This window comes from Micrasema longulum, unplaced genomic scaffold (genome assembly GCF_059751315.1).
Source record: "Micrasema longulum isolate JH-2025_06_02 unplaced genomic scaffold, ASM5975131v1 h1tg001067l, whole genome shotgun sequence".
In the NCBI taxonomy this organism is placed as follows: Eukaryota; Metazoa; Arthropoda; class Insecta; order Trichoptera; family Brachycentridae; genus Micrasema; species Micrasema longulum.
This window is the reverse complement of record NW_028278255.1, coordinates 160746-175501: the sequence shown is the minus strand read 5'-3', so window position 1 is coordinate 175501 and position 14756 is coordinate 160746. Positions and strand designations below refer to the sequence as shown.

The window sequence follows — 14756 nt, the reverse complement described above, 5'->3', positions numbered from 1 at the left end:
GAAACCTTTATTTATGCGGGTGAGATTCATCTAATTGAATTATTTCACCTACATACTAGGCAACGCCTGAAAATGTTATTTTTTCAATTTCTATACTTCTTCATGAACCAGGTGGATTTATCAACAATATTTTGAGTTTGTCCAAATTTCAATTTCTATACTTCTTCATGGACCAGGTGGATTTATCAACAATATTTTGAGTTTGTCCAAATTTTAGGCGTTGCCTAGTATGTAGGTGAAATAATTCAATTAGATGAATCTCACCCGCATAAATGAAGGTTTCAGCTCTTTAACTTCACAAACATTAACAGATGAAAGAATTGAAGGAATATAGATGTTCAAATATGGGCAGAATGGTGAATGTTACCAGTGTGTAAAGTGGCCACTTAAACCAGCCATTGACAGGTCATAAGCCCTGTAGATGCCTAGACTTCTATATTACCTTCTCTTAAATGTTCTTCATCTCTGTTGTAATTATTTTAGTAATTTTATCATCATATTAACCATTTAAAAAATTTATATAGGTCCTATCTTAGAAAGGTTTTTTTTCAATCACATGGATGATTCAGTACATAATGTAATAATATTGCCTACAAAAAACAATTACCATGAATTAATGTAAATGTTTCAAATGTCGGAGCAGTTGTGTTTACAGCTTTTCATTGCGATACTAATAGTAGGTATTAATGAATGTTTGATCAATAAACAAAGCCAACAAGTATGTAGAAGACAAACAGAACACTCCAAAATTCATAACCCGGCTCAGTAAACAGAGAACAGGCGGGTAGGTGGGTAGGTGGGTACCCACAATATTGCTCAAGCCGGCCAGGTAGTTTAGTGTAGTTCTAATGTCATTAACGCACATTTAGCAAAACTATCATTAAAGTTTATGGCCAATAAATATGAGAAACTTGCGGCTAACTGAACCAAACATGACATCACTCGAGGTTCTTTGCTTGTATGCTTGTAACTGTATGGCAATTAAACCAAGGAAAATCCTTGATGATTTTAACACAAGACACTTTAATCCCATACACACACACACATAGTAATTTCTAGAATTTACCGATATGTATCAATAGAAATTGCTTTTACACATATGTACTAAAGGTGTGACATCACAATAAATACATATGGATTTTAACCTTAATCGTTAATGTTGATTTTACATCATCAATTCTTAGAATTTTTTAAGAATATTACATACACAGGACAAGGCATTGGAGTTAATCTTATTATTTTTCTCGCATAATTTAGATTAATGTCAGGAATAAAAGTTCCAAATGAGGTTAAAAATCAAAACAAACAATTTAAGAATTATACTTCAAAGAAGTAGCCACGAGTGTCTGTTAATACATAAATTTAATATAAAACCGTAACTAAATTAGCCTGATATTAATTTTTGCTTCAACACAAAAACACACTTTAAAGAAACGAAATTTTATTTAATTCCTTATGTTTTTTGAGAAAATTCCATCTTCTCACAAGGGAGTTATGTTTAGTACTACTGTTCTATATCCAACATTCCCCCCTGCTCACTGTGTACTGTGTATCGGGGTGAATGGGTACTTAACGGCTATATTTAGATCAGGCCACATGTGCCCAACACATTTAGAGGAAGGGGGAAAAAAACCAAGACAGAGAATGTATAATTTGATTAATAATAACCAAAATGGCGACTCGTCTCTTTGCAACAAGTTAGTGGCGCAATCTTTTAAGCAACTTCAGAAAATAAAAAAAATATATAATAATTATCCCAATTGGGTTATAATTTTTTTTGACACTACAATATGAAAGAATCCTCCTAAGAAAATCTATTCTGAGGACTGCAATATTTCAATATTTTTCAAATTTCTTCTTTGTGAATATGTTTTTTTATTGAAAATATCTTTCTAATATACCTTCTGAATTTTTTGGGATTTTTTGCAGAATATAACTACACTTTTTGATTTTAACCTTTATATATGTATAATTTCCAGGGCCTGTATTAAAATGAGAAGTTAACAGGGTTATCTTCAATTGTCTATAAGGAAAAATAAATGTTTACATTTTTAAAAAGATGTATTTGATTTTTTTTAAACATGTTCAATTTCAGGTTACCTATGAAGATACTTTAAATTTTCATATATGTAGGATTAGAACAGTGAATAGGATAAAACGAAAACATTTCTTATTAAACTTCTTTATTAGACTTGATTCATACAATCACTTTTAAGATTTCAACTGGGTCTCCGCACAACGCCGCTCGTACATTGACTGGCGTCTCGCATCCGCTTCCGCCCGGTGTTGCCAGAATTCCCACAACTCGGTCATCCTGCAAGTCATCCGCCTCGGATGAATCATCATCGGTGTCGTCCACTCTCCAAGGCTTCATCAGGTCTGCTGACGCCGTCGTCTCCCGTGAGCCTTCAGTTCCACCAACTCTTAGCAGGTTATATCTGTCTTTCCCACATACTTTGGTGACCTTGTATGGTCCAAAGAACTTAGCACAGAGCTTTAGACCAGGTCCATATTGACTTCGCTTCACTGCAACTAAATCATCAACAGCATACTTGTTACTAGCTTTCCTTTTCTTATTAAATTCGCGCCGGTTCTCTCTTTGTACTTTTTCGATTTCCTGCCTTGCAGATTCACGCACTTCTTCCCGCTCACTCATAAATTGTTCCAGAAGCTCAGTGCTGATTATTTCTTCAATCTTGAAGTCCTCCTGACTCCTTTGCTTTTTACCTACCAATACTTCAAATGGTGTGCGACCAATACTTCTTTGGAATGTGTTGTTTAAAAACTGCTGTGTCCTACTGGTAAATTTGTACCACTTAGTGGGGTCATCTATGCTAAGCTTTGATATGACAGCAATGATAATCTGGTGCATGCGTTCTACTTGCCCATTCGCACGTGGTTGTCCAGTTGTTATGTTGATAAGCTCAATATTTTGTATCTCACAGTATTCTTTAAATTCCGTGGACGTGAATGCAGCACCTCTGTCTGTTATAATTCTTCTGGAATTCCCGAACGTCTGTTGCTGCAGGTTCAGGGCATTTAAAACTTCTGTAGTATTTGTAGTCTTTGTGCTATAGATCCACACAAACTTAGTAAAAGCATCTACTATTGTTAGAATATATTTATAGTTTTTATTTGTTGAAGGCAGCGGTCCTAAGTGGTCTATGTGATAAGTGTCTAATGGGCTATCACCTTTGTCTATAGGATGTAGGAAACCTTCCCGCTTTCCTCTCTTTCGGTCTACTAATATACAGGCCACGCAATTTTCAATGCATCGTTTTATTTTTGCTGCACAATCTTTTATCCAGAACTCTCTCTCTAGAAGTTCTCTTGTCTTGGTAATGCCAAAATGGCCACGATCATGGTACATTCTTATTAATTCAGTCTGCATAGTTTTTGGAACTACTATAAGCTTATAGCCTCCTTGTTCCCTGTAGACTACTCCTCCATCTAAGGTGTAGTCTTCGTGTCTCTTCCCAAGAGTGAGTAACTCTCGTATGGCATTTAAATACTCATCGTTGGATTGGGCCCTTCTCAATCGCGCTATTAGTTCGTTTTCAAGAATAAAGCAATCAACAGGGTGTCGGCTTAGTGAATCAGCGTGTCTTAGTCTCTCGCCAGCTCGATGTTCCACGACGTAATCATACTCTTCAAGCAGTAGTGCCCACCTGGCGACTCGTGGTGCGAGATCCTTCTTCTTCAGGGTAAGGACAAAGGCCTTACAGTCTGTCACAATCTTGAAGCTCAGTCCCAATAGGTAAACTCTGAATTTCTTTAAAGCATTTATAATCGCAAGTACCTCTAGTTCATAGCTGGGATATTTTCGTTCTGCATCTGTTGTCTTCTTACTCATATAATATACGGGATGCATCTTATTATCGTACGGATCCTTTTGAAGTAAAACTGCACCGTATCCCTCGCAGCTTGCATCTGTGTGTAGTTCAGTTGGTAAATGAGGATCATAGATCTTTAAAACGGGGTCATTTGACAAAATCTTCTTCAACATCTCAAAGGCCGTCTTTTCCTCGATTTCGAATATGAATTCATTTTCCTTCTTCAGTAGATTCGTCAGTGGTTTTGCTATTTTAGAATAGTTATGTATAAACTTCCGAAAGTATCCTGTCAGCCCTAAGTAAGACTGGACATCTTTTAAGGTTTTCGGTATTGGATACCTAGTCACAGCGTTGGTCTTTAATCTACTCGGTCTAATTTCATTCTCTTGGATCTCATGTCCGAGATACTCTACGGACCTCATCAGTATTCTGCACTTCTTCCAATTAATTATTAGTCCATACTCATTCATTCTATTCAGGACTAGTTCCAATCTTTGTAGGCCTTCTTCTTCATCGTTGGAAGGAACAATTAGGTCATCTAGGTAAGTAAGGACAATTCCACTCAGCATCATATCTCTAAACACAGCATTGATGAAAGTTTGAAAAACAGCTGGTCCGTTGGATAAACCAAAAGGGGTTTTCAAGAACTCAAATTGTCCATTTGGTATGATAAACGAAGTGTATTTGATGGAATTATCTTCTACTGGTACATGGAAAAATGCATTTTTCAAATCAAGCGTAGTGAAAACTTTGGCATTTCGTAGTTTGTCTATTTGATCATCTATCAGCGGGATTGGAAATCTTTCTTTGATCGTCTTCTTGTTAAGTCTCCTGTAGTCTATGCACAGACGCATCTCCCCACTTTTCTTTTTTGACAACACTACTGGACTCGCGAAGTCGGATCTGCTTGGGCGAATAATCCCATCGTTGAGCCATTCCGCTACTTGGTTATTTACAACTTCTAGTTCCCGAGGGGATAAACGTCGGGGTGGCTGGTAAATGGGTGCCTCATCTTCCAAAGCAATTCTCATCTTAATATTTGTTTCTTTAACTCTAGGCAACTCCCTAGAATAATTGAAGGCCATTGTGTTTATTCTCTCTCGGTAAATCTCGTCTCCTAACTCTACATGATCGTAGTTATCTTTTGTTTCGATTGAGTATAAACTCTTTACTTGTTCATCTACAGTATTCTCTGTGACTTCAACTCCTCCAACACGCACCATCATGTCGACGTTCTGTAAAATAGCCCTGCCAAGGAGGACTGTCATGGGAAGCACTGCGTCATGTACTATATGAAAGGTAGTTGGGAACTCACAATCATCTATCTTCATCATCGTCTCGAAATGTCCAACTGTGGTCACCTTTTTTTCTGCTATTCCTCGGAGCTCTAAGGGATCGTCGATTAGATTAACCTGGTCCATCTTCAATAACTGCGAAATTGTCATCAAATTTAAATCACTACCAGTGTCTATGAATGCTTTTGCTGATTTCCCTCCTAACATTACTGTTTTGTAGAGCGGAGATTCTGATTCTTGGACGGTTACTTTCAGTGTGGTCTTGGAGGTATTTACTCTTAAATTAGAACATTTGGACGCAATGTGTCCAAAGTCGTTACATTTAAAACACCTCGTTCCCTTATCTTTAAATTTACATTCTCCAGACCTGTGGCCAATCCCTCCGCAGTTAAAACACCTGTCTTTCGATACTTTAGGATAACTTTCTTTTAATTGATTTTTAAAGGTCTCACCCTTTGACCTTTGCTTTATCGATATTTTGGAATATATATCGAGTTTACATTTAAATTCTTTCAGACTTGTTACACCATATAGAATGGATTTGTTTATTTCCGAATCAGATATGCCGTCGATAACGTATTCCATTAAAGATTCATCATCTATGTTTCCGCGATTGCTTATCTCCCTCATTTGATAAAAATAATGGATGCAACTTTGGTCGCGTAGTTTCATTGTCGTTGCTAGTAGGCGATGAATGGCGGCTGGATTAACTTTTTTCCCAAACTCTTCTTGTAGGCCCTTTTTCAACTCGTACCATGATTTAAATGACTCCGATTTAACGAAAAGCTGAGCCGTTCCTCGTAATAATTTTTTCGTATAAATAAATTTCTCCACGCTGTTCCAATTCGCCAAATTCGCAGCATCTTCGAAATCTTCAAAAAACTTGTCGACGCAGAAGTTGTCTTCGCCGCTAAATACAGTCAGGGCATCTTCAATGTCCTTAAATGTGAATTTTGCCGTTTCTCCATCCGCCTTGTCGATTTTCGGAGGCATGTTGCGCGCTGTCACCGAGTCGAAAACGATTCAAAATTTACAAAATGTCGCTTCACGGTTATGTCAAAATCGGCACGAAATGTTTTTAGATATAATATAAATCTATGTTTGCAATTTACACAATTGTTCTCGGAATCACTCGATTCGTAATTTCACTTGAATATGAATTGCAAATCGCAACGGCTATTTTAAAAATGGCGTCTTTTTTTTTCTTCTCGTAACTCGCTATTTCCGATTTTAATTCACTTTATGAATCGCAAATCGCAACGGCTATTTTAAAAATGGCGTCTTTTTTCTTCTCGAAACTTCTTCGTAACTCGCTATTTCCGATTTAATTCACTTTTTTTCGTATCCCGGACGAGCCCCCAAGTTGTAGGATTAGAACAGTGAATAGGATAAAACGAAAACATTTCTTATTAAACTTCTTTATTAGACTTGATTCATACAATCACTTTTAAGATTTCAACTGGGTCTCCGCACAACGCCGCTCGTACATTGACTGGCGTCTCGCATCCGCTTCCGCCCGGTGTTGCCAGAATTCCCACATATATACACATTTTTGTACATAAAATTATATTTTACTTAACACACAATCAAGGATAACTATGTTAGCTTCACATTGTAATCGGGACCCTGTTGCATTTAAACATTTAAAATATGAGAATAAACACATATATAGATAATTATTCCATTTTAAGAATTTAATTATTACAAAATATATCGCTCTTGAATTTTGAGTTTCTTTTATTGTAATAATTACTAAACAAATAAGCGAACACCCACCATCACACCATTTCTCTGCAAGAATAGGTAGAGGATAGAATGCCATATCATGCTGTCTTTGCATACAGACCTCTCTTCCTCTGCATTACTACATCTTCTCACGCACACATGCCGATTATTCCGCCTTTTGACATAATAATTACTAAATTATAACACTGCATTTAAATTTATTTTTACATTATTTACCAGGTTTAGATCGAAGCCTTTGAAACGTGGTGCTACAGGAGGATATTAAAAATCTCCCAGGTGGACAGAGTTCAAAATGATGATGTTTTCCGAAGGATGGAAAAAGATACAGAGGTAATGAAGACAATAAACAAAAGGAAACTCGAGTACTTTGAGCATGTAATGAGAGGCAAAAAAAAAAATATTTTACAAGTCAGACGCATCTCTTGGCTAAGGAACTTGCGTGACCGATTCCATTGCAGCACTCAGTCCTTAATCAGGACAGCTGCCAAAAAATTGAGAATCGCTGCGATGATTTCCAACCTCCATCGGAGAGAAGAAAGATAAGAAGAAGACTAGGTTTAAACATAAGTGATTCTGTGATAAAACATCCCGTATACCTTAGTAAAAAAAAAAAAACAAGGTGTTAACACAGCATGTGTTCTGTTGCATTATAGTGAGTACCTTCCTATCTATATAAAGCCAGGTGACACGCGTACCTATATATACAATGATGATAGCATCAGTCAACACTTATGCAAAATAAATAAAAGACTTATGTGAGTAACACGCTTGAGCCAATTTTACATCTCACAAAAGGTTATTCACTTTATTTCCTGGTTAGATTTAGTGTGAATACTTATGGTACTAAAATATACAACTTAGCAAATTTGTTCAAAACACTTACGCAAATAAAATGTTATATTTATATTTAAATTTATTTCAACAGAGAGGAAAGACGTTTTTGAAAGGGAATATGGAAGTCTAGGCATTTACAGGGCTTATGTCCTGTCATTGACTGGTTTAAGTGGCCACTTTACACACTGTGTAACATTCACCATTCTGCCCATGTTTGAACATCCACATTTCCTCAACTCTTCCATCTGTTGGCTTTTGTGAAGTAAAAGAGCTGAAACCTTTATCACGTGGGTGAGATTCATCCGGCTGAACCAAATCACCTACTAGGCAACGCCTGAAAACAATTTTCCAATTTTTATACTTCGTCACATAAGCCCTGTAAATGCCTAGACTTCCATATTCCCTTCTCAAAAACGTCTTCCCTCTCTGTTGAAATAAATTTAAATATGAACAACTCCCTAGGGAGAAAATCCAGCCAGCCTGCAAGCATTTGGACATACTTAAACATTGTTGTTATATTTATTATTAAATGATCCAATAAAGAATTTTTTTAGTACATTAAATTTAAAAATAGTTTCTGAAAACTTGGGTAATTGTTTGAAAATCTCATGATCTTTAATCGAAGTTCACATGCATTTAATAAATTCACAGCTCATAGATAAATATAATCAAAGAAGTGGAAATGGTTTTATTTTATTACTTCATCAAAACTTTCTATTACCAATTATATTCAATCTAAATTGGCAAATTAACATATTTACTGACTGGAAGAGAATGTCTTAACAAATTATTTATTTTTGATTGTTTTTTTACAGAACAATGCGGAAATATCACATACTAAGAATACCGATAAAAATATATGAAATGGATTTAGAAAAATTAATTGTATTTTCAAAATCAATATGGATATTGTGGAGAAATGTTATCACACATAACTTTAAAAAATATGTCCCTACAAAAACGCGACATGCTTGGATTGTGACGTCAAGATTCGTGATGATGATCTATTTAAATTTAAACGATCACAAACAAAGTTTAAAATTTACACGAATCGTGATGTATGATATTAGGGGCGTGGCCAAATGCATTGGACCGTTTTTGCTAGAATTTAAAAATATTTTTTATGCTACTAATAAAGTTTTAAAAAAAAATTTACTCGACAGTATTTCATTGACTCTTTTAATTGTAAATTTAAAAAAAAGTGATATTTCTATAAATAAAGATGAATATTAAAAAAAAAAAAAGAACGGGATGAAAGGGTTTTATAAAGGCTTTATATTCTAGGTCTGAAAAAAAACATAAATAACCCAAATATCAAAGGTCCTCCTTAGAACAGGTTTCCCTAATAATGAGGGCTCTTAATTTAATTTTGTATAAAATTTAAATTATGAATTATATTAATAAAAAAATATTTGTACTTATCAAGTTAGACATTTTTTTTTTTTAAAACCGCTCCCATGTAAAGTTTAAGAAAATCATATGCGTCGTTGTTCTACGACTATGACTCAATGAGCAAGAAAAAGAAGTCAAAATGGCTTTCATTCAAATTCAGGGCCAATTTTATTATTATTATTTATTTTATTATTTATTATATTATTTAATTATTGAAAATTTGGACAAACTCAAAATATTGTTGATAAATTACCTGGTCCATGAAGAAGTATAGAAATTGAAAAAATAATGTTTTCAGGCGTTGCCTAGTATGTAGGTGAAATAATTCAATTAGATGAATCTCACCCGCATAAATAAAAGTTTCAGCTCTTTAACTTCACAAACATCAACAGACGAAAGAATTGAAGGAATATAGATGTTCAAATATAGGCAGAATGGTGAATGTTACACAGTGTGTAAAGTGGCCACTTAAACCAGCCATTGACAGGTCATAAGCCCTGTAGATGTCTGGGCTTCTATATTACCTTCTCTTAAATGTTCTTCATCTCTGTTGTAATATGTTAATATAGCTGGTATATCGGTACTGGATGTATCCTTACATCCAGTGGCGGCTTTCCCTAATGTCCATTAGGTTAATGGACCCCAAAATTTGCCACTAATTAAAATAATTTACCTAAAATACATTATAAAGAATATAATAGAATATAATATAATGCAATTAGGTTTTGTAATATTAAAAAAAAACATTTATTAAAATATATAAGGACCTATTAATCTTCATGTTTATATAGATGTTATATAGAATACTATTAAAGCACGTGCGCCGTCAAATATTCATGTTATGTCGAATGCGAGGGTCATTTCTGTAACTGTCCCAAGCTAATGTCTTATATCTAGATTTTCTCATGAGAAAGAAAGAGATGAAACGTTCCGTGCGTACATGAACATCGGAACATTTCGCCCAAAATTAGTTCGATTGCGGGCATTGTCCCGGGAGATAACAATATGAAACAAGGAAGATAAGAATAAGATTGATGATGATAATAATAATAATAATATGATATTGGCATTGGTCTGGACTGGAAGAGATACGATTATAAATTAATTCCTATGTATTTTATATACTTACACAAGGACGAATTCTTAAAGGAAAGGATTAATATAAGCTTATATTTTCTCATCCCTTTTTACAAGCTTGAAATGAGCTTTGTGAATAATTATATAATTATAATATTACATTGTTTCTTGCACGTGTTCAATTACCCGGTGTTTGTCCTTTTTCGTATGCACTAAACTCATATTGACTGGTAAAATTTAAATCCTGTACATTTTTAGTAATTTGTTTGTGTTTTAAAAGTTAAATATACTAATAATTTTTATTTGTGGAATTACGATGATGGCAGTTTAGAGTGAAGGTGCTTTTCGACGCAAAAGCGAATTAAGACCCTTATAAGAAACTATGGGCCAAGATAAAGTGCAATCGCTATGTTAGGTATTTTGTAAATTTGTGTATCATATTAGAAAAATCTATATAAACATAAATATATTCATGTATTTTTACAAAAAAAGATTGTGTGAAAATTATTGTGAAATACACATGTACCTACATATTTAGTAAAAGAAATGACCCCCCATTTTTAACCCCTTCAGCCGCCACTGCCTACATCAAATATTAATAATCAATGATTACCTGCGCATGTTCCTCACTCAAGTATTGGGAAGATTTGGAAGGCGACTGGTCATCGAAGCCTGATGTGAAGTTATCGGTGAAGCCGCCGGTCTTGGGTATAGGAGTCGTTCTCTGCCGCAGAGCATTCCTAGTCCTGTGGGCCGGCGGAGATGTGAATACTTCCTGCTCCGCATCTTCCACTATTACCTCCACTGGGGTTGTCAATGATCTAAAACAAAGATGAATGATTTCACTGGCTTGGATATTGCATTTCGAAGAGAGATTTGGCAACTGCCCATATCCCGATATAGTCGAAGATTATTAATAGAAATAAAAACTAACTAAACTGAGTTTAAATGAGGAAATGAGCGACAAACTCGCTTAAACATTTATTCAATTACTCAAGTAAATGATCAAATAAATGATCTGAAAAATCACTTGAAGGCAGGATTTGAAAATATGATATTTTATACATGTTTATCAGGTACATATAAAAAAGTTATACAGTGGTCTCTCAGTAATTCGGTAGATTTTGGAACAGAACACTGCCGGATTACACATTTAAAAGGCAGAAGCTAGGTTTTATTATATACACATATTTCTACCACCTGTTTTATGTACCAATAAGTAAAACATCGTATGCTAAAAATCCTTTTTTTCGTAGGACTTTTTCAGTGTACAATACAAAATTTACAAATATAGATTACACAAACATCACTCAGTCAGATTTAAAATTTACACTAAAAATGCATTATGTAACTTAGTAGACATTATAATAATAAATATGTACATCTCCCTTCCCCTCCTTATCCTCTCTTCAAGCATTCTTGTCCTAATCCTGCCCAATTTACAGTAACTATTGGAATACCATCAAAATGACGAGGAATCTTCTTTACCATATGTGACCAATGTCTTTCAAACCCAATTCAAACAGGAATGTCTGGCTTCAGGGTGTTGGTTTAAAAAAATAGAGGAATACTCGTTTCACGGCCTAATTTTAAGTTTGGACTGAACCAAACCGAAGGATGAAAAGTATCTCTCTAGACCTGCTGTTGCTGCATATTATTCCCTCGCTTCGGGCGAATCCCCATTCCGGTCCACAACATGCAACAAACGCAACTCTATGGTGCCCGGGAAATCTCAGTCAAGTTAAACACAGAGAAACACAGGAATGTCTCGTAAAAACAGAAACACCTTCTACATTATAAATATCATGATATATATCCTTCAAACCCTGATTAAAAGATGTTCGAATCATACTATAAATGAATTGCTATATTATGTGGTGTTAATTATTTTTCTACCTATTTTAATCGCCTAAAGGCATTTTTCTTCCATAACCTTACAATTACTTAACTCAAATGTATTAAATTTATCTTTGAAATATGTTTGAGTTTGTTATTTAAAAGTATAAGACAGTATTAAAATGTAAAGCTCCACCATGCACTTTGTAAATATTTACATGAGAGAAGTATAAATAGGATTCATTCAGCGCAGTCAAGGTGAAGAAAAATCCCAGAATAAGTTTGCCGATTATCCGCCCTGCTCTGTTTACATTTCAATCGATATATTTACTAAAATCTTTAAATACTGTATTAAAAGAGAATATTTTTGATTCAACCAAATATTTCAATTTGGTGGCTGTTTTCAGTTTAGTTGTGAATCTGTGTTGGAAAATTGTAATTAAGTTGTGGTACATCAGAGAGAAAATCTCTGAAATACTACCACAAGGCCACAAACAGACTCGTAAGAGAAAAAGTATAAGACGAGAGAGCTCTTTATGTAGCGATTAATATAAATTACACTGTTAATGTTTTTTCAACTTGAGTTGTTTTAAAACAACAAAAAACAAAACTTAAAAAATTATTTGCAAAGTACTGAACCTATTTACTGGTGGCTTTTTTAGAATTGATTTGTCGGCCTCGTGGTGTAATGGTCAGGACGTTTTCCTACCATGCGAGAGGTCTCAGGTTCGATTCCCGACATGGTTGATGTGAAACATTTATGGAATTTTTTGGAATTTATGGAAAAGGGTGTTTTTACACAAGAATATTTATTAGTCCCTGGACTGGTACCTGAAGCGTAAGACTGATCATCTTACCTTTATGTAAAAAAAAATGATCAAGATACGCAGCGATTGGTGTACCAATGCAGTGCCCTATGCACCATTAAGTGCGGAAAGGGTGATTGAAAAATGATGATTTCTGAAAACGATTTTTATTGCTAGGTTCACTGTGAACAAACTTTATACCATAATCGAACTGCCATGTTCGCCTCTTTCGAAAAATTATGTCACCCAAGGTAGCTGTTATTACCAAGTTTAAATAAATTTATTTAGCAAAATAAATATAAAACAACTTTGTTTTTAGCCCCTTATTTTTTTTCTTTCCACTGACCGGTTTCAAAACTACACAAGCTTCTTTATCAAGGTACACTTAACTAATGAATTCTATCCTATTTTATTTTTACTGTGATACTAAATATTACATCGATACATATATGTATCAATAAAGGGAAAAAAGGTAGGCACCCACTTCGATGAATGAACCAAAGATTTTTTTTTTTTTAATGATCTGACTAGGCAAGATTAAGAAAGCATATTAACATATTTCTGTGACATAACTACCAGTATTTGGATGGCAGGTGTACAGAAGACATAAAAGGAGCTTACTATGTAAATTATTCTATGCAATGGTAACTTTATACGAATGCTAAGCCCACACAGCGTTGAAAAAAGGACACATTAAATCAATTGGTAATATGAATTCAAATAATATTGTTTATTATAGCTGTGGTTCTACCCAAAAACTGTGTAAACCCTTGAAGGATAAGGATTTTGTTTAATATATAAACAATTTTTTTTACTAAAAATTCGTCATTCATTCCACAAAATTTATTCACACACACACACACACACCACATACTAAAGATCATATTTTTCAGGGCTGAAATATAGTAAATGCAAACATATTTAATTTTAAAAAGGAAGAGTGAAACTGTAACACTATCCTCGGTCACGCTCGCACTTGAAGGGTTATTAAGGAAGGCTAGATATTAATTTAATAAAAATATTTCAAGGAGTATTTTATAGAAATTTAGGTACATGTGAACTCAACTCACAAATAAATGCGTTTTTGACACAAATTCATTCCTATTTTATGATAGTTATTTTGACTAACTTTCCACTGTAAATAACTAACTAACTAACTAACCATCACGCCATTTCCCCAGAGGGGTAGGCAGAGAGGATAGAACGCCACACCACTCTGTCCTGGCACACTTCCTTTGCTTCCTTCACATTCATACATCTTCTCATGCACGCACGTCGATTATTCCGACTTTTCACATGACCACTTTCAAGAATTTGTTGTACTTGATCATGCCATGTCTTTCTCGGCCTTCCTCGACTTCTACAACCAGACACATTCGCATCATAAATCTTTTTAGCCGTTCTTTCATCATTCATTCGCTCCACATGACCGAACCATCGCAAAAGACCTTTCTTAATTTTGTCGATAATGCTTAACTCAGCCTTGCATTCTGCTCTAATTTCGACATTAGGGCACCTATCATACATTGTTTTTCCGCACATTCGCCTGAGGGATCGCATTTCAACAGCATTCAGTCTATTTTCGTCCCTTTTTTTCCAACTCCATGCTTCGCTTCCATACATTAGGGTTGGTACCAGAACTCCATTATGAACTGCTAATTTAGCCTCTTGCGATAGACACTTATTCCACTGTAAATTCTAGCCTTAATACATAATTTACATTTAACCAAAATAATAGCGCATAAATGAATGAAAAAATAAAGTTTACTTGTATTAACTGTGTAACAACTCAATTTATTTATTTATACAAACTGTAAAATATATTTATGTTAATTACTATTGTTAAAATGGAGCATGTATAAAATACATATGAATTTTAAGAAAGCGAGAATGTAAGACGATTGATGATTGGTGTATTTATTTAGTTTTTTTTTTAA

At 34.5% G+C, this 14756-nt stretch overlaps 1 protein-coding gene across 2 annotated transcripts in view; it reads right to left on the bottom strand.

The window, feature by feature from the left end:
- The window catches only part of LOC148277224 (klaroid protein-like), a 39050-nt gene that overhangs the window by 17890 nt on the left and 6404 nt on the right, over positions 1-14756 (bottom strand). For both annotated transcript variants that reach the window (XM_088233151.1, XM_088233153.1), the window contains exon 2: positions 10791-10998. In XM_088233151.1, coding sequence (XP_088089277.1) covers positions 10791-10998 — 208 coding nt within the window. The remainder of the gene's footprint in view (positions 1-10790; positions 10999-14756) is intronic.